The 17,775-nt window shown below is 54.3% G+C and overlaps 1 protein-coding gene across 3 annotated transcripts in view; it reads right to left on the bottom strand.

Moving 5' to 3' along the window:
* The window catches only part of TBCD (tubulin folding cofactor D), a 160,819-nt gene that overhangs the window by 22,204 nt on the left and 120,840 nt on the right, over nucleotides 1–17,775 (bottom strand). For all 3 annotated transcript variants that reach the window (XM_045490002.1, XM_045490003.1, XM_045490001.1), the window contains 8 exons: nucleotides 17,446–17,519; nucleotides 15,873–15,990; nucleotides 14,404–14,464; nucleotides 13,176–13,198; nucleotides 8,875–8,906; nucleotides 3,367–3,429; nucleotides 2,451–2,527; nucleotides 795–876 (listed from right to left, as the gene is read on the bottom strand). In XM_045490002.1, coding sequence (XP_045345958.1) covers nucleotides 795–876; nucleotides 2,451–2,527; nucleotides 3,367–3,429; nucleotides 8,875–8,906; nucleotides 13,176–13,198; nucleotides 14,404–14,464; nucleotides 15,873–15,990; nucleotides 17,446–17,519 — 530 coding nt within the window. The remainder of the gene's footprint in view (nucleotides 1–794; nucleotides 877–2,450; nucleotides 2,528–3,366; nucleotides 3,430–8,874; nucleotides 8,907–13,175; nucleotides 13,199–14,403; nucleotides 14,465–15,872; nucleotides 15,991–17,445; nucleotides 17,520–17,775) is intronic.

Below are 17,775 nucleotides of genomic sequence, written 5' to 3'. Positions count from 1 at the left end.
GAAACTGTGGTCAAGGGACAAATGTCATAAACTTGGAAAGTCGGTCAGAAGATCCCATTACAGAATATTTTCTTATTTTTGAAAAAAATCACAGAAAGTAGACTTAGACTATCGCACGCATGCTTTTTACCCATTTAACGTAACTTAGAAGAGTGCTTCCTGTACTGCTCAAGAGACGGTCTTGCCACTTCGGTAACACTGTGTAAGCGATGCCGCACGCAGGGCACCACGGCAGGCCAGCGTGAAGCGTCTCCACGCCTCCACGCAGTCCAGATCCCAAAGGCACCGTGATGTGCCAGACAAACCACCACGAGGGGGTTCCGGGAAACCCTCCAGACAAGAGAGGAAGGGGCCAAGGAACAAGCACCAAGGAAAACAAACAAAATGGAACAGAAACGGGAGGTCCCGCGGGAGGACAGAGCAGGAAGGCGCTCCATCCACGTACAAAGGGAACCTCCAAGCCCAGAGTGGGGAAAGTTTACTTTAAAACGTCATTCAGGCAAATGCTGCTGACGTAAGTGTGGGTTCTGTGAGTGAGCATCACGCTCGTTGGTGCTGGGTGAGGGGAATGCCCACGTGCCAGGCACACACCCATCTAGAGACAGACCAATGCCTCCAGATGCCCCATGAACCCCATGGGTCCACGAGAGACCCCCCCCCCAGCGGCCATCACCATCTCCGCCCTCCCCAGCTCCAGCCCCAGCTCCCCAAACCCGTCCACCCTGCAGCAGGGGACAGCGCTCCACGCCCTGCACGCCCAAGCTTCCTGCAGGAAGCCCCTGTGGCCCACTCACCCTGCCTAGCGGGATCTGCCTCCCCAGCCTCCCGGGCGTAGTACTCGAGGCAGAGTGCAGCCAGGGCCGAGACGGCTGCTTCCTGAAACAGAGCAGTACATGAGTACCCTGTGCCCCCGTACCCCCCGCCCCTCCCCCGGTGCCCCCCAGTAAGTCTGAAACAAACAGAAACTGAGTCAAGTACCCTTTTCTAGCCCATCTGCTGGTCGTCGCCAGATACAATTAGAACTTAAATGTTTTCTGCAACTAACAACCCGAATGGAAACGTGATTTCTTCCATACAATGCAAGTGTCTTCGGATATAAACAGTTAATAATAAAATGGGGCACTTTTTCTTTCCCAGCAGAATTAAGGGCAAAGCATGTGTTACACACACAGGAGTAGTATACAAGTATCGTTTGGAGAGGCGCCGTGGGGCCAGGGTGGAGGGGGAGTGAGTGGGAGCCAACAGCAGCCATGGGCCCCGGGGCCCCCGGCACACCTCCGCTCCCCACAGGAGGAACCTGAGCTCAAGGTAAGCCTCTCAGGGTCAGACAGACAGCAAAGGGTGAATGCTGGATTCCTATTTTCTTTCCTGCTGCTCCCCCACATCAGGGAGCTGAGTCCAACAGAGCAGCCCTGGAGAGACACGCCAGAGGCCACACAGGAAGGGCCATTGGCACAGGGATGGACCACACGAGGCAGCACCACACCGAGGGGTCATCTGTGCAAACTGCCACAATCACCGCTGGTGTGACTCCATTGTGGGAACAGTCTTCAAAGGAAATTTTGAGGCCCTGACTGTGAAACATTCGAATTCAGCTAGTAAAACTGTGTGTGGATTCTACAGAATGATAAAGTTCCTTTAAAATAAAAGGGTCAGGAGCTCCTGGGTGACTCAGTTAAGTTGAGCATCCGACTTCAGCTCAGGTCATGATCTCACAGCCCGTGAGTTTGAGCCCTCGGTCAGGCTCAGTGCTGACAGCTCGGAGCCTGGAGCCTGCTTGGGATTCTGTGTCTCCCTCTCTCTCTGCCCCTCCCGCGCTCAGGCTCTGTCTCTCTCTCTCAAAAATAAACATAAGAAAGTAGAAAAGGATACATAGGAGGCTAGAGCATTACTCATACAGGAGACCAATACGGACTTCCAAAGCCCGTCCACACCCACTCTAGAACTTCTGTGACGGCTCTGCCAGCCCAAAGTCACCTGTCCCAGGACAGCGCAGCAGCACATGGGCCACCGGACACACACACCCTGTCCTCACTCAAGACAACCAATGCATGCAGGCAGGGACCCTGGACCGAGGTTCCCACACGCACCCGGGCGTCCCAGCAGAGTCTAACCTTACCACCCCGCAACCCAACAGGACACAGAACGCAACTGAGCAAGTAATTAGTACGCATAAACAGAGGGAATGTGCAGAAGGTGAATCTAATTAAGCCAGAAATGCTAATAAAAAATTTAAATATTCTGGTCATCGTTGGCTACATTAGTTTTCCTGATTATAAATTATACAGACAATACCATCTAGAATTCCAAACAGAACTATGGCATTTATTATCACGTTAGTGTATAAAAGGGACTCACAACCCACACCGTCCTTTGAAACAAACACTAGGAAAAAAATTAATGTCACTTTCCATACAATGGAACAGCCACAGAAATCTTGCTTACCATACCTTGATCTGTTGTCTAGAAGGAGTTGAAATAAGATGGAGATTTCTCAAAGTGTCATCTATCAGCCACTGCCAACCATCTGTCAAACAAAGACAATCATTTTACCCAATTAGGAACATTTAGATGAAATTAAAAACAACAGATCTACCTCATAAAGTGGATGGTAACCCTTCAAGATGAATCTGGAGAAAATCTGAGGTAAACATTACCCAGGCTGCACAAAATTCCAAGGGCCCTCTCCATTCAGAGGGAGAGAGCCTTCCTTTGGCTGCAGAAATGTTAACTGTTACCATGGGAAATTTTTGCTTTTTTAATACTGCAAGCTGGTGGCTTCCAGCACCTCTCTCTCAAGCAATGCAACCCCCAAACCCACACAGATAATTACCCAAACATTCAACTCAACTAGACCCCACACTGAGCGAGGAATGCTAAATTTATCCAACCTTCTTTGCGGGGCAGCACAGAGCAAGGGACCCGTGAGACTGCAAAGAAAAAAGGCGGCCTGGGAGGTGACCCCAAAGCCCCTTCCTTACTGCCCCTCTGTGGCCAGATGCCACAGAACACGGAGGACGCCAGGCCTGCACAGCGGCCCGGCCACTGCTCCACCACAGCTGGCCCCCAACACCCCTGCCCGCACCCGGTCAGGGTGAGGAGCTGAGAAGGCCCGGTACTGCCCAGTCCCGGCTCAGGGGAAGGAGGCCCACTGATCTCTCAGAAGACAAGGGAGAGATTCTCCCTCTTTCTGAGGGGACAGCGTGCGGGGGTTCTCATTACTTACAATGGGTCCTCACAGCGATTTCGAAAATGGGCACTCTGAGATCATGAAACATCCTAGCCGACTCACTTCCACCTTTTAATTTGGAATAGTTCTGGCCGAAAGTGCTACCGTGTGAGTCAATGAAGCAGAAAAGCACTTACCAATGATGGCGTCACCTCTAAAAGGCATCTTAGAAAGGGACAGGTTCTCAATCAGAACGCACACTAAGAAGAAAAAGGACAAATACAACGTCATTTCTCCAGAAATGCCCATCGCAGCGCCCGCCCGGCCCTGAATGCCCAGACGCTCTGGGCACATCAGTGCTGGCGTCTGGCTGGCCCGAGGGGGCCCTGGAGCCTCCTCACCTGTACGGCCTGGGAGAACCTGCTCCAGACGCGGCCAGGCCTGCACAGGGCACTGCAGCCGACAAGCCCACAGCTTACAGGCCTGACCCCAACCCGAAGCCCTAGGGCCAACTCTCAGTTCAGAGGACGCATGTGCTAACGGGGCCATCGATAACCTACGAGTTACCAGGAGCTGTGGCACCTGAGACGCAGCTCCCACAGGAGGAAGGGAGCCCCAAGGACGGAGCAAGCACTCCTGTCACAGGTGAGCACTCACAGTCCACCTAGGGCAGGACACGTGAGCACCAGGGGTCCACTGAGGGGTGAGGACAGCTGAGCCTGTGAGTTCCCAGACAGACCATGGTGTTAAAAGCTTGAGTAAATCCCTAACCTCTGTGAATGATTAGCATCAGTTTCTTAAATAAATGATGACTACACCCACGGGCAGAAATCTGGTCCAATATAATCAACAGGTTAAAGAGACCACCCACTGCACAGAAAACGACCAGAAGTACGGGATCAAATCCACGAGCTACGGGCGTCCACCTGGTGGCCCTCCTGCGGGCTGCCTTCTCCCACTGCACAACTTCTGACAGGCCCAACCTCCTGGCAAGCCGTGCACCCCAGCACGCCACACGCCCCCAACACGAGCACCCTGACTCCTCTCCCCAGTGGCCCACATGAGAGGGTGACCCCGCACCCCCCATTTCAGGCACACCTCACTCGATCCAGCCCCAGTGGTTTTTTTCTCGATGGCATAAATAATCTGTAGGTGCTAAAAAATCCCACCACCACAGAAAGAAGTCAGAGAAGACACTGCCACTGGCATTCCGGCCATCACCCCTGGGTGCCTGGCAGGACCACAGCCGCCCTCACGCTTCTACAGACGCAGGAAGGAACAGCACTGCTGCCACACACACACACTCCCTTCCCGGGGGTCTCTCTACACCCCCCACCCCACCTCCCACCTTGACCCCAGGCACCCGGCCCGCACTGGAATGTGACAGCAGTCGGGCATCCCAGCTGGACTCGGGACAAGGGCCGCCTGACCCTGCTGCTGACGACAACAGCTCCCGCCCAGTGCACAGTGTGCTGGGGGGGCCTGCCACCCTCACTCGGGGACACAAGGCCCACACAGTCGTGCCACATACCGCCAGCCGGAGCAGCCACACTGGGTGCCCCAGACCAAAGGTGAGCCTGTCCCCCTCCTCACAGCTCCTGACTCCCACTACCCATGACCAGGAACGAGGTCCCACCCAGCTACGGGGGCTCCCTGGCCACCAGCACAGACTCCAGCCACCACCCTGCTTTTCTCTCTAACGAGGCAACCAACGGCCGGAGACCTCACACCACTGTGAGCAGACGTGTGGTGCTCTGTACTCAGGACACGAAATTAGTCGTTCAGGATCTCTCCCGACGGGCTGAGTGCTCCCTCCGGTTCTCGGCCACTGCACACGAGGTCGCCACACACGCCTGTGGACACGGACTGCCCACCTGCCCTTACACAGCTCTGCGTGCGGAGCCCCCGTGGTGGCACCCGGGTTGCAGGAACGTACACACTTCTAATGGCAAGAGACACCGCCCGAGGGCAGAGTGGAAAGCCTGTGACAGCTCACACTCCAGGGGCTAGAGCCACCTGGAAAAAGAATTCCGCTGTCCTCGAGGCACCTGTCAGCAGCACGGGGCCACCACATGTGCGCTCACGGGGAGCGTCCGTGTATCTGCCCTGGCAATTTGAAAAGACCTTTCGCTGTGGTCCAGGTACTTCCTCTAACTCTGCGTTGCCCGTCCAACGGTTTTCACAACTTAGGCGGCCAAGCACATGATTTCCTACTGTTTCCAGTTGTGGAGCTACTGCTCATTCTGTGGGGCGTCTACGTGCCAGAAGCCAACATCAGAACACAAGACAAACCTGTGCCCCAGTGAGGACCACCTGAGGGAGTATGTCTGGGTCTGCTTTCCAACGCAGGGAACACAGGCTCGTTGCAACAGAAGCACAACACGTGAGGCTCTGCAAGCTCTTTCTCTGTGCTTCTGTGTAGCTTGGAAATTTTCCAGGTTAAGTTTTTTAGAGACCGATGCTATCCCTACGATGTCTCCTAAAATTTCCTGGAAGTTTTTTAAGTTGTGTTTTTTGCATTTAAGTTTTTAATCAGAAATTTCGTTTTGGGTATGCATGAGGTGGGGATACGATTTTCATTTCTCCCACACGGCCATCCGTGACCTCATCACTCCTCAGTAAGCCACCTTCCCCACCAACGCTGGAGGTACCTGTGTGTCGTGTGTCAAATCCCATAGGTGTTATTACATCAGAGTCTGTTTCTGGATCCTGTCTTCTGTTCTACCATTCTGCCTGCCTGCTCCTGAGAAAATGCCTCTCTGCTTCGAATCGTTGTACATAGTATGTTTTAAGGACTAGTAAATCCGAGTCCTCAGCATTTAAAAAAATAATTTTCTTAAAGATTTGCCCTACACGTGAACTTTAAATGCATTCTTTTAAGTTAAAAACAAAAACAAAAAAGAGCTTTATAAATTCCTGTGAGTCTACAATTATTTCAAAATAAAACTCAGACCAACCCACCAGCTAAGACAACATTTTTAAAAAGCTGGACAAAAGTAGAAACAAACTCTACGTGCTTGAAGTCACTGGGGAGCTTCCAGCGGAGCACAGACGGGGGCCACACCCCTGGCCCGAGCGGCTTCTGCCAAAGGAGGCTCACCCTCAAAGCCCAGGAAGATGGCCAAAGCATCCATGAGCCTCCAAGGGCCACTGGGACAGAGTGTTGAGTCCAGAGCGACTGAGGGAAAACTGAGAAACCTTCACACGGCCTTGAATCCAAAGGACCACACCCCAGACACAAAACACAGGTCTGCTGGCTTCAGCCAGCACAGAATCTCTCAAGGCCCGAAAGGGCTGGAGGTGCCCCAGACTGCTCGCACCCCTCGCCTCCAGCCAGAAGCCGATGTAAAGTCCCTCTGGGGTAGGAAACGAAGTACCTCTCTAACTTCTCAGACCCAATATCCAGGCCTACACAAGCTCTGGACAATGGTGTTATTAGACATCGATTCTAAATGCTTATTTTGCTCAGGGGCACCTGGGTGGCTCAGTCGGTTAAGGTTCCGACTTCAGCTCAGGTCACAATCTCATGGTTCTGGAGTTCGAGCCCCATGTCAGGCTCTCTGCTGTCAGCACAGAGCCTGCTTGAGATTCTCTTTCTCCCTCTCCCTGCCCCTCCCCTGCACACACACGCGCGCACACTCGCTCTCTCTCTCTCAAAATAAGTAAAATAAACTTTAAAAAATAAATGTTTATTTTGTTCGAAAAGGTAAATTATTAAAAGCTATGACAGGGGCGCCTGGGTGGCGCAGTCGGTTAAGCGTCCGACTTCAGCCAGGTCACGATCTCGCGGTCCGGGAGTTCGAGCCCCGCGTCGGGCTCTGGGCTGATGGCTCAGAGCCTGGAGCCTGTTTCCGATTCTGTGTCTCCCTCTCTCTCTGCCCCTCCCCCGTTCATGCTCTGTCTCTCTCTGTCCCAAAAATAAATAAACATTGAAAAAAAAAAAAAAATTTAAAAGCTATGACAATGATATAGAAACTATTAAAAAATAAACTCTGAAACACAAAAACACAAGAATTAAAAATCCAACGGATGAGTTTAATAATAAACTGAAGAGAGAATCTGTGACATGGAATATGGGGCAAATATCCAAACTGAAAAGGACAGAAAAGCAGGAGACGGACAGGACGTGCAGAGTGGAGAAGAAGGTCTACCCTGCGGAGCCTAGAGCCCCAGAAGCAGCGGGAGAAAGAGTAGAAGAGCAAAATTTGAAGACATGATGGCTGAGTTTTTCCAAAAGTGACCCAAACAAGCCACCAACACTATGGATTATGGAACCTGTTACCCCTGCTCTAGGTTTGCTGTGTGAGCCATGAAAACCAGACACAAAGACACAACCTCAAAGAGGCCAGAGAAAATAGACTGCCAGGAAACTTCTCCACAAAACAGGAAAAGAAGCTGACAGAATAATACAATGTTGTCTTTAAAGTGCAGATAAATATGTGCATAAATAAATGAGGACCATCAGTTCTATACCCAGCAAAGATACCCTTTAGGAATGAAGGTGTAGAAAACGTAGAAAGACACTTGCAGACAAATCGGAGTTTATTGCCAGCAGACACACACCACGGAAAACACTAAAGAGCATTTGGTGTTCTGGCAAAGGAAAGGATCCCCTTGGAAGTTCAGAAACACAGAAAGGAATAAAGAGATTTTTTTTAAGGCAGGTACAAGGATATGTTTAAATGAATTTTAACTGGATAAAACAGTCCTCTTCTATGTGACTTAAATCCACAAGAGATTGGGAGACATTAGGAGAGTAGTATGTGGGTCCTCACCTCCCACACTAGGAAGCAAATTAATAACATGTGTTCAAGAAAATGCTGGGGCCTGGGGCACCTGGGGGGCTCAGTTGGTTAAGCATCCGGCTTCAGATCAGGTCACGATCTCACAGTCTGTGAGTTTGAGCCCCGTGTCAGGATCTGTGCTGACAGCATGGAGCCTGCTTAGGACTCTCTCACTCTCTCTCTCAAAAATAAACATTTTTTAAAAAAGAAAATGCTAGGCCTCACTTCCTCCTGGTGACTAAGTGACGATCTTCCGTATGCCTTGGCTGGCCTCACCATCCTCTGTCCTGTGCTGACCATGGCAGCAGCACCCACTGACCAAACAGTCTGGAAGCCAGGGGCCCTCTGAGCAGCAACACCCCCCAAGGCGCCCCTTCTAGGCAGCCTCCCGGCACAGGCAGCAGGGGGAGACAGGGAGGGGAGGATGGAGGGCCCCCCCCCCTCAGCACCCCTGCAACAAACCACAGAGCACAGCTATCCCCCAGGGCAAAGCCCCCAAGGATCTGGGGTGCTATGAAAACACTAAAATAGCAGTTGCTTTTTTTTCATCTTTGGACAAAACAAAGCAGTTTTTCTACATGGTAGTTACTCTGGCACAGGGGAGCCATGGGTGCTGAAGGAGGAGGAGGAGGATGCGAGGAAAGGCCACCTCTCCTCAAGTCTTTCCAAGTAACACCACCGGGACACAAGTGAGCCAGGCGGGGACTCCCTGCTCCCCCGTCTATCACAGCTGGGCCGACCTGGGGGGCAGGCCTGGCACCACACGTTGCCCAGGACATGCATGCCACACGGCGTGGACTCTGGGGTGCACCTCGCCAGCAAGCAAGCAAGGGCTTGAGGGTACAAAGAACACGCAGCACTGGAGAGTGAAGCAGATGCCCTTAGGACTTAGTCTCACACAAGCCCGGGGCTCAGACCTACCTGCTTGTCTCATGAGTTCTCCTCCTAGACCCCTGAAAATCAATGAAAACATTCAGAGTTAACATCTTTTACCACACAGAACACAAAATATCCTCACTAAGTAACAGGTGAAACTTCAGGCTGCAAACACCAGCAAGAGGCTGCTGAGCCACATTTGTTACCGCCAGGAAACGGCTCTTACAGCGAGAAATGGAAAACGTGCTATAACCACCGCCTTCCAGATGGGGTCATTCTGATTCTTGGGTTCCACCGGGCACTATAATCCTCACAAGCATTAACCACACCATACGGTCACACAGAACAAGTTCCAAATACTGCTCGGCTCTTAGTCTGTAAGAACAAGGGATGCCAGGAAGCTACCAGCATCCAGCCCAAGGAAGCCATCTGCTGATGTCCCTCGGGGAAGAAGCACTGCCCGTTCCGGACACCTAATGCCTGACGCTGACCTTGGGAAAAGAGGTGGGTGTGAGAGTAAGAGCACTCTATGAGAAGACTACAGGGCAGTTTAGGAGACTCCTGCTTCTGGCCCAGACAGTAACAAGACTCGCCCTCTTGCCTTAAACAATTAGGCAACTGGATGAACTCTAGGAAAGGAAAGCTCTGACACTGAGCACAGAGTCTGTGGGGGGAGGGAAGCAGGCAAAGCCTAGGACACTCCCAGGTTCAGGATGACGGCCAAGCCGAGGAGCCTCCCGTCAGCAGAGTCAAGGAGGTGGAGGCAGAGGGTGGGGGCCCAGAGCCCTGCAGGGGCATCCTCAAGCCGGACGGGGGGGGGGGGGGGGGGGGCAGGGGGTGTCATGAGCCACACGTGCAAGAAAAGGAACTACCTGAGCCCAAGAGGAAAGAAATGCTTGCAAGAAGGCAAGATACTCACGGGAGCCTGCACGGCAGGAGGGGCCTTGGCAGCAAGAGTGGCAGAACCTGGTCGTGCCCAAGGCCCATCCGTGAGCTGGTTCTGGACCCACCACAGGCCCTTCAGTGCCGGCCAGAAAGGAGCCAACTAATGGTGACCAGTCACAGACCCACCAGAAGGCAGTGAGCAGCCAGCAGCCGCACCCTGTACCCAGCGACAAAATCTCACACCGCTGGCATCTACACAAGAATCAGCTGGAAAACACGACCCACAAACACCAAGAAGGACTCGGCAGCGCATGAGGCCGTTTTGGCGGCTGCTGGGGTCACATGCACCACAGAGGCAGAGGGAGACACAAGCTCAAGGAGGGCACTGAAGGCATACGACGCAAATGGAACCTAAAAGGTAAAATACCCAACCTGAGAAGAGCTGCACTCAACACCATCGATGGCAGTGGGAACAAAAACCAAAATAATTTTTTTGAGAAAGGTTTAAAAAGATCTTGCTACAAAGAAATGCTCAGACTAAGGGAATCTTGTAAAAATGACAGCAGTCCGCTCAAACAAGCTCCCGTGGGCCAAATCTGGGACGATCTGAGCAGAGAACGAAAACAATGCCCGTGGGTTTCAGCACGCTGGTGACAGTGTGGGTGCCAGCAGCAGCAACGTGAGGATGAAAAGAAAAGCTGGTTTTCCACACAAGTCCTGGACAGCAAGCATAGGAGCAAGAGTGGATCAGACCAGTGTGCTTTGGCAACGATGTGACTGACTCGGGCGAGGGAGCAGGCGCTAGAAAACGGGGGTCCACACGTCATGAAACTGCCAGCCCCCAGGTCACTCACCAGCGGCGTGTGAGGGGCGTGCGGCACATGTGACCTTCTGGAGGTCTCCCCTGAACCCAGAGGTTAACTTGGTGTTCCCGCTAGTGGGCAACCACACTGGCATGCCTCCTTTGTGGGCAACACGAGTGTCTAGGCCAGCCCCACCAGCCACACGGTGAGTGAGCCAGACCCAGCCACGAGGGAACAGCCTGTAAACCCACAATGTGGAACGTTACCCGCGACAAAACAAAACAAAACAAAGGGCGGCGTCATGCAAACAAAAAGGGAAGAGGCCGGATAGTATCAGAACACAGCGCGGGGCCCTGGTGGTGGCCACCGCGGTTCCCACTCATGTTCAAGCCCCGGCGGGAACCCTCAGGCCCAGGAGTGACGCGGGGCAATGTGACCTCACCGCTGTGGTCACTGGCCAGGGCCTCTGGCTGAGGCGTGTACTTGAGTCACACACGGTGAGTAAACACTGCAGGCACACAGGCCTCTCCCACCCAGGGGGCTGCCGTGGCGGTAGGAGGCCACGTGCTTTTCCTCTGTGCACTGACCTCACTGAAGGGTGTCATTTTCTATTTGTTCTGGAGACTCATCGCTAAAAGCGAAATTTAAAACAAGGCACAGGTGTACGCTTAGAACCTGTAAGATGCGAACGGACACCATCATCAGCCACTGGCTACCTGGCGGAGCTGTGCGCGGCACTCCGGCACTCCCTTGTGCCGTGCGTCGGCCTCAACGCCGCAGCTTAGCCTTCTGGGGGCTCATGCATTTCACCAGAAAGAACTGGGCGTGCTCTCTACTCGAGGCTCGAGGGCCAGCGTTCTCTTTGCTGTGAGAACAGGTGGAAAGCCAGCTGTGACAGGTGCGGACAGCGGAGGTGTAACAGTCGAGAGCCCAAGGGGAGCAGCCCAGGTGCTGACCCCTACTCGCCTGTTATCATGGAAAGCCTGAACCTGGAGTGGTCACGTCCACAGCGGGACACACGGCCAGGCTGCCCCCCTCCCTGGGATCAGGCCACACTGTGCAGCTGCAGCCCATCAAGGTATACACAAGGCTCCACCAGGTCCTGCTGGTGAAACGTCCACTAACCCGTACTGGGGAAGGGCGCAGAACCCATGAGTCACTCAGGAGGCGCATCATCTGCAGGGCAACACAAAGATCCTGCCCCAACCAGAGTAGAAGGACACCTACAGGGGACAACACTACGGAACCGTCCTGGGACCCCAGGTGCATCTCTCCACCAACCATGGGGCCCACGGAGCCAAGGAAGGGCCCGGCACAGACCCAGCCACATCCCACAGGCGCTCACGGGACACGGATGAGCCCCACCCACATTTATGCGCTGGCTCAAGCACAGGGATGTCTGTGGGGGAAGAGGGGTCTGTTAATGGGAACAGTCCATGGACTGTCATGGACAGAGCTGCCCAGAAAAGGGGATTCTGAAGTAAGAAAGAGGCACAGAAGATCAACCTTAAAGTAATTTAGGACAGCTGCCAAATCAGCTGAGGGCAATGCCAGCCAACTGTGGGAAGGTCACCTGAGTAGTTCTGAAAGAAGTTTCTCTGCACAGGAAGCTCTGGAAGGGGGGCCCCCCCGGCCAGGGGCCAGAGCAGGCCCCACATTCTCAGGAAGAGGGGACCATGTCAAGGACAAAGAAGAACAGCCCATACTCACTACTCCACACGGTTATGTTAAAAAGCCACTAAGAAAAATGCAGACAAGCCTCAGTCCGGGGGAAACTCTGGGAGAGCAGGTGTATAAAGAGCTCACATCTAGAAGAGTAGAGTGCTGACAGCTCAGGGAGCAGACAGATCGCAGAATGTTTTTAACAAGCAAAAGACTCGAACAGTCAGTTTACGGAAGACGACAAAAGACAACCAGTCAGCCCAGGAGAAGGTGCCACAGTCACCAGTCCACAGGGAAATGCAACTCTCACGGGGATGGCTCCCAACCGCTACTGCTGGAGACAAAGGGGCACAGCCCTTGGGATGAGTCTGTCGGGCCTTAAAAACACACCCGCGCTGTCCTGCCCAGCAACAGCCTCCCAGGTGTGTACCCAAGAAAGGTGGGAACACACGGCTACACCAGGACCTGAGCGCCAATGTTCACAGCAGGTTTACTCCGAGTAGAAAAGCTGGAAGAGCCCAAATGCCCACACCGGACGGGCAGATCAACACAGCAAGCACGTGTGCACCGCTGAGCCGCACACGGTGACACAAGGCAACACCACGGCACACGCTGCGACACAGACAGCTCGCTGCAACCTCACACTAAGTGAAGGAAGCCAGACCTTCAAGCAAGGACATCATGGTGAGACCCCGTCTGCGCAGGTGGGGAGACAGACAGGACCGGCCGGCTGCTCGGCGTTGTGGCTGCAGCCACGTGGCAGTCTGCAACACCCAGCGCCCACAGGACCACACATTTCTTTATAGGACACGAAAACCTCACCAAAGCTTACCAACAGCAGCCATGTCCTGTGACTGTGACGCCCTTCAAATCAAATAAACATAGGGCAGGCATTGAGGGGGCAACTCGCAGAAGCCCCGACAGGCCACCCCGACCTTTACTGATAAGGAATCTTCTCTATAAGACACAGGAGAACGTAGGGTAGGTGACACTTACCTGTACAACTGACGATCGTAAAGCTAAAAGAAGTAAAGGTCAGGTATTAAAATTGATTGATTTTTAAGATCATGCAGCAGATGCACAACGTTACTGGGCACCGGATGGGAAGGACGAGGACACGCAGCAAGCATTTCTCAGGCTGGTGTCCCCGGAGAGCTGACCCAGGTCCTGAGCACAGAGCCCACTCTACTCCCAGCGAGCACCTGGCGACAGCCCGCTTTCCTGTGTCCCCCTTATGAAAGAGGCACCCCGCCTCACACTGTCACGCTTGCACCAGACGGCACTGAGCTAGGCAAATGCCGTCTCTGTTTCCCACAAAAACTCGAGGGAGCAGGCACTACGGGTTTCTGCACTCGCAGAGGACCCTGGCTCAGAGGCCCTGAGTCTCCACACTGCACCCCTCCCAGCACTGCCTCGCGGTGCTTCACCACCCCAAGTAGACCGAAGGGATTTGCCAAAATCATAGTCAATGGCTTACACAGGAAGGGAGTCTGATACCAAGACGGTATATTGTTCTATAAAGAGAGAGCCCGGAATGAATACCAAACTCCATTCTGAACAACAAACGCTAAACCTGTCTACGTCCTCGTGAGGGACTCTGATGTTATCCAGTAGCATTAAGGCCTTAGTTCATACTTTACCTCTTTTGAATCACAGAACCTTGAAGATCTCAGAGCCCCACAAAAACAGACACACCTTCCCCCAGAGACATGCACACACAGGAGTGTCATTTCAGACTCGAGTCCCACTGTGGAGACACAGCTGGCAATCAAAGCCTTCGTGCTTATTCTATGTGTCGTCTCGGTGAGCACAGGCCACGTCCAGGAAGGCATGGAACGTGCCTGAATGGCCAGACACCCAGGGACAGGTTCAGCTGGGCAGCACAGGAGGACGAGGACCAGATAGGAGAGGCCATGTCACCTGCACGGGCCTGATTAGCGGCCTCCTGTGCCACCCAAGGTGCTGGCCATGCAGGAGGAGAGTGCATGCATGAGCCCCAGCAGGCCCCTCCCACCCCAGACCAACCCCCAGGTGCTGGCCACCAGGGAGGCCAAAGGAAGAGAGCTGCTTCCAACCAACGGGCCCCAGCACTGATCTTCCCAGTCATCAGACTCTGGGCTTCAAACAGGGCTGAGGAGGGTGGAGACAGCTCAAAAGGGCAGCAGACGCTTGCGGGCACCAGGAAACCTGGAGAAAGGGACACTCCGGTGGGCTACACACAGACCTGCTGGTGAATGCGCTTCAGGCCCTGCACTGCCGCATCGTCCAGGTAGTCTGTGATGGGCCTGCGTGGGTTCAAACACAACAGCTGAGATCCTGAGCACAACAAGCACTAAGGCAGCCCAGGGCTCACAAAGGCCTGCATCGTGTTCAGGTGCCCCAGCGCCTCCCTCCCCAAACACCTGCAGGGGCCACCCGCCTACAGCAGTGTCCACCTCAAGGAGGGCGGGCATCAGGACCTTCCCGAGCAGCAGCTTGCCGACGATGGAGGTGGGCCTGGGACGGGGACGCAGCCAGGACGCCCATCGGAGACTTGGCCCACCAAAGCTGAGGTGAGGGCCCCGGGGCCAGATGAGAGCTCACATGGCAGGCTCACTGCTGCCCTGGAAAGGACTGCAGGCACTCGGCCAGCATCCAAGAACCCAATCGTAGGCGGGCTTCCTGCCACTCCCTAACCGCGAGGGGGGCTCTGTGCCTAGACTTACTGTACGAACAGGCACTGAACACTGAAGCCCGCTCTCTCCCGGGAGTCCAGGACGTTAGTCCACACCAGGCAGTGGCCACCCACATCCCACCCCCAAGAAAACCCCGCGCACTGGCCTCCCTGACCTGACCTGTCCTGGTGGACACCTCACCACGCCGTCACGCCCCATGTGTCCCCTGCGGCCGCATGGGGCAGGGCTCCAGCTCGCGCCTGGTCTCTGCTCGACCACAGAGAGCACTGCCATAGACACCGAGTCCTCGGCCTGGCCCACAGGTGCCATTTCACCCCCACGTGGATGTCAGGAAGGCTGTGTGACATCGTGTATCTGAGCCACGGCGCGCGGTGGGGCAAGCAGGACCCAAACCCCGGTGCTTGCCGCCAGCACCTGCCCCGGCGGGTCCCAGGGGATCACGTGGAGCAAGCCGATGGGATTACAACAGTGTCCAGGAACCAGATTACAGACACTGCAGTTGTTGGGAGTTTTTACTTTTGTGCAAGAAAGAAAAGCAGAAATCCACGTAGCAGCCCTGCCAACTCACAGAGCGTGGCATGCAGGGAGCTCCCCCACTGACCCAACTCCACGTGCTCTCCCGTTCTGTTAGAACCGGCCAACTGGAGACGTCCTCGGGGGGAACGTCTACATTTACACTCTCTGGTATTTTAAACAATGAAAAGTGAGGTGAGCAAAGACCACCATATGGCCTACTGGGCGCCGTCTCTGACAACGCATCTGCTCCTGTCACCGAACTCAAGACCCCCAGAGCAATGAGGAAACAAAGAAAACAGCTACCGAACAGCCAGGCACTTGCCGGCTCCCACTAGAGACAGACACAGCTCATCAGAGAGAAGACACTGACAGACTTCGTCAGATAAAACATGGGATGACCCAAAGATTCGGTGACACTGTCACAAATAAACACAGGTGGAGGTGGATGGGGTTCCAGGCTCACGACCACAGTGGTTCCATGGGACCACAGTGCTTCCCCTACCTGTCCTCCTGCACCGCGAGTCTGTACAGGCCACGGGTGACCTCCGCACAGGCGAGCACAGCCCCGTGCCGTGTATGCAGATCCAGACTCTGTGTCATCGACAGCAGACGCGGGAGAACTGCAAAGGACAGGGGCAGGAGGACACATCGATGAGCGCGCATTAGGAGGACGTGTTGAACTCACAGACGGGATCCAAAGGGGGAGATGTACCCATGGAAAATTACCTTTGAAAGGGCCATTGGAGCAATATGCCAAACCCTTCTAGACACCCAGAGAAGTGAGGAGGGGCGGGGCGGGGGGGCCTCCCAATCCCCGGGTCCCCCAGACACAGAGCAGGGACGCATGTGAAGAGAGAGAACCGGGTCTCTCCCGTGGCTAAGTGGCCGGCAGTGGCTCCGCCTGGGCACGGTGCAGGACGGAGGCCAAGCGGCAGGAGCCTACAGTCGTGCACAACCCCACTGGGGCGGGAGCCCTGCCTCCCCTGCCCAGAGCGAAGGAAGTCTCTATGCCTTTGGTGCTCTGGGGACAGAAAGCAGTGTCCCAAGACCCCTAGAGCCTGGTGGAGTGCAGACAAGGGGCCACGTCCACACCAGCGTGGGAAATTACATGCCCCTGAGCCTCAGCTTCCCTGACGCACAAATGCACTGCTGTGGAGGCTGGAAAAGCAAACAGCATCCAAGCCAGAGGCACCCCACATAGGCGCTCAGACGAGGCAGCTGGCAGCAGTCAGGGTTCAAGAGTCAGGGAAACCCCTCACCCTGTTAATGGTCTTTGACTGGGAGGAAAGGACAAGGCTGAGCACCCCTTCATTCAGGCCATGAGGATTATCGATTACAGGTAAATAACAGACTCCTGACAGCACATTTAACCCACGGACTGTGAAGCTAAAAGCCCCTCAGGAACTAACAGCCCCAAAGCTCCATCTTAAGCCCCAGGGCCTGTGAGAGGCACGCAGAAGTCAAGTCGCTAACTCCAAGTGAAAAGCCACAATTCAACCACTAGTTGCCCCAACAAAAGTCAGCAGGAAGAAGCATGATTTAAAGAAATTTGCACATGGCTCCCCACGCTGAAACCAAATGTTATTTTTACTCTGGAATATGGGTTCTTTCCTTAATGGTAACAGGTGTAGTCCCTTTGGACCTGGCTGCTGTACTCTGCAGCCACACCACCCGCAGGGGGCCTAAGCTCAGGCCTCTCCCAGAGGTCGGGAAACAGCACAGCAGGCTATTCCCACAGCCGGGAGCTGCCATCCGAAATACGTAAGATATATAACACAATCCATCGGTTCCCTGCGGTAATGGGCCTTGCACCCAGGGCACACAGACTGCCATGCGCACAGCACCCATCCTCAGAGAGGCCACGGCAGCTGGTTCTGTTCTGTCCCCTGATTAAGCACAGCCCAGTTCCTCACTCACACACTTCTCAGCAAGAAAGAAACACAACGTCGTTCTCAGCCCTCCACACCCTACAGTGGCCTGTCCTCAGCTCCTGCCTGCTGTGTGCACCTGCGCATCTGCCGTGCACACACACAGGTTCGTGTGTGGCACCAGCAGGGGGGTCTGAGCATACCTACCGTGAGTGGCGCTGTACTCAGGCGCTCGCTGGGCCAGGTTGTGCAGAGCTTTCGCAGACAGCTCTCTGATGACTCTGGGGGACACGACGGAGAAAACGGTTAGTTCCTTCCTTGTGATGATTCCAGCTTTATCCAACTCATGGAGAGGGGACAGACAATACAGAAGTGTCAACTACCCATTTAGTCAAAACCACCAATAAAAATAAACACAAATGAACAAAAAAGACCCCCTGACTGTAACAAATGAGGACTGGAAATTTTACCAAATGAACCCAAGCCTGCATGGGGCCACAGCCACCCAGCTCATGGCTGCCCTAGTACCTTAACATT

This window comes from Leopardus geoffroyi, chromosome E1 (assembly GCF_018350155.1).
Source record: "Leopardus geoffroyi isolate Oge1 chromosome E1, O.geoffroyi_Oge1_pat1.0, whole genome shotgun sequence".
Classification (NCBI taxonomy): domain Eukaryota; kingdom Metazoa; phylum Chordata; class Mammalia; order Carnivora; family Felidae; genus Leopardus; species Leopardus geoffroyi.
The sequence above is the reverse complement of the archived record's forward strand: the minus strand, read 5'-3'. Positions and strand labels throughout refer to the sequence as shown.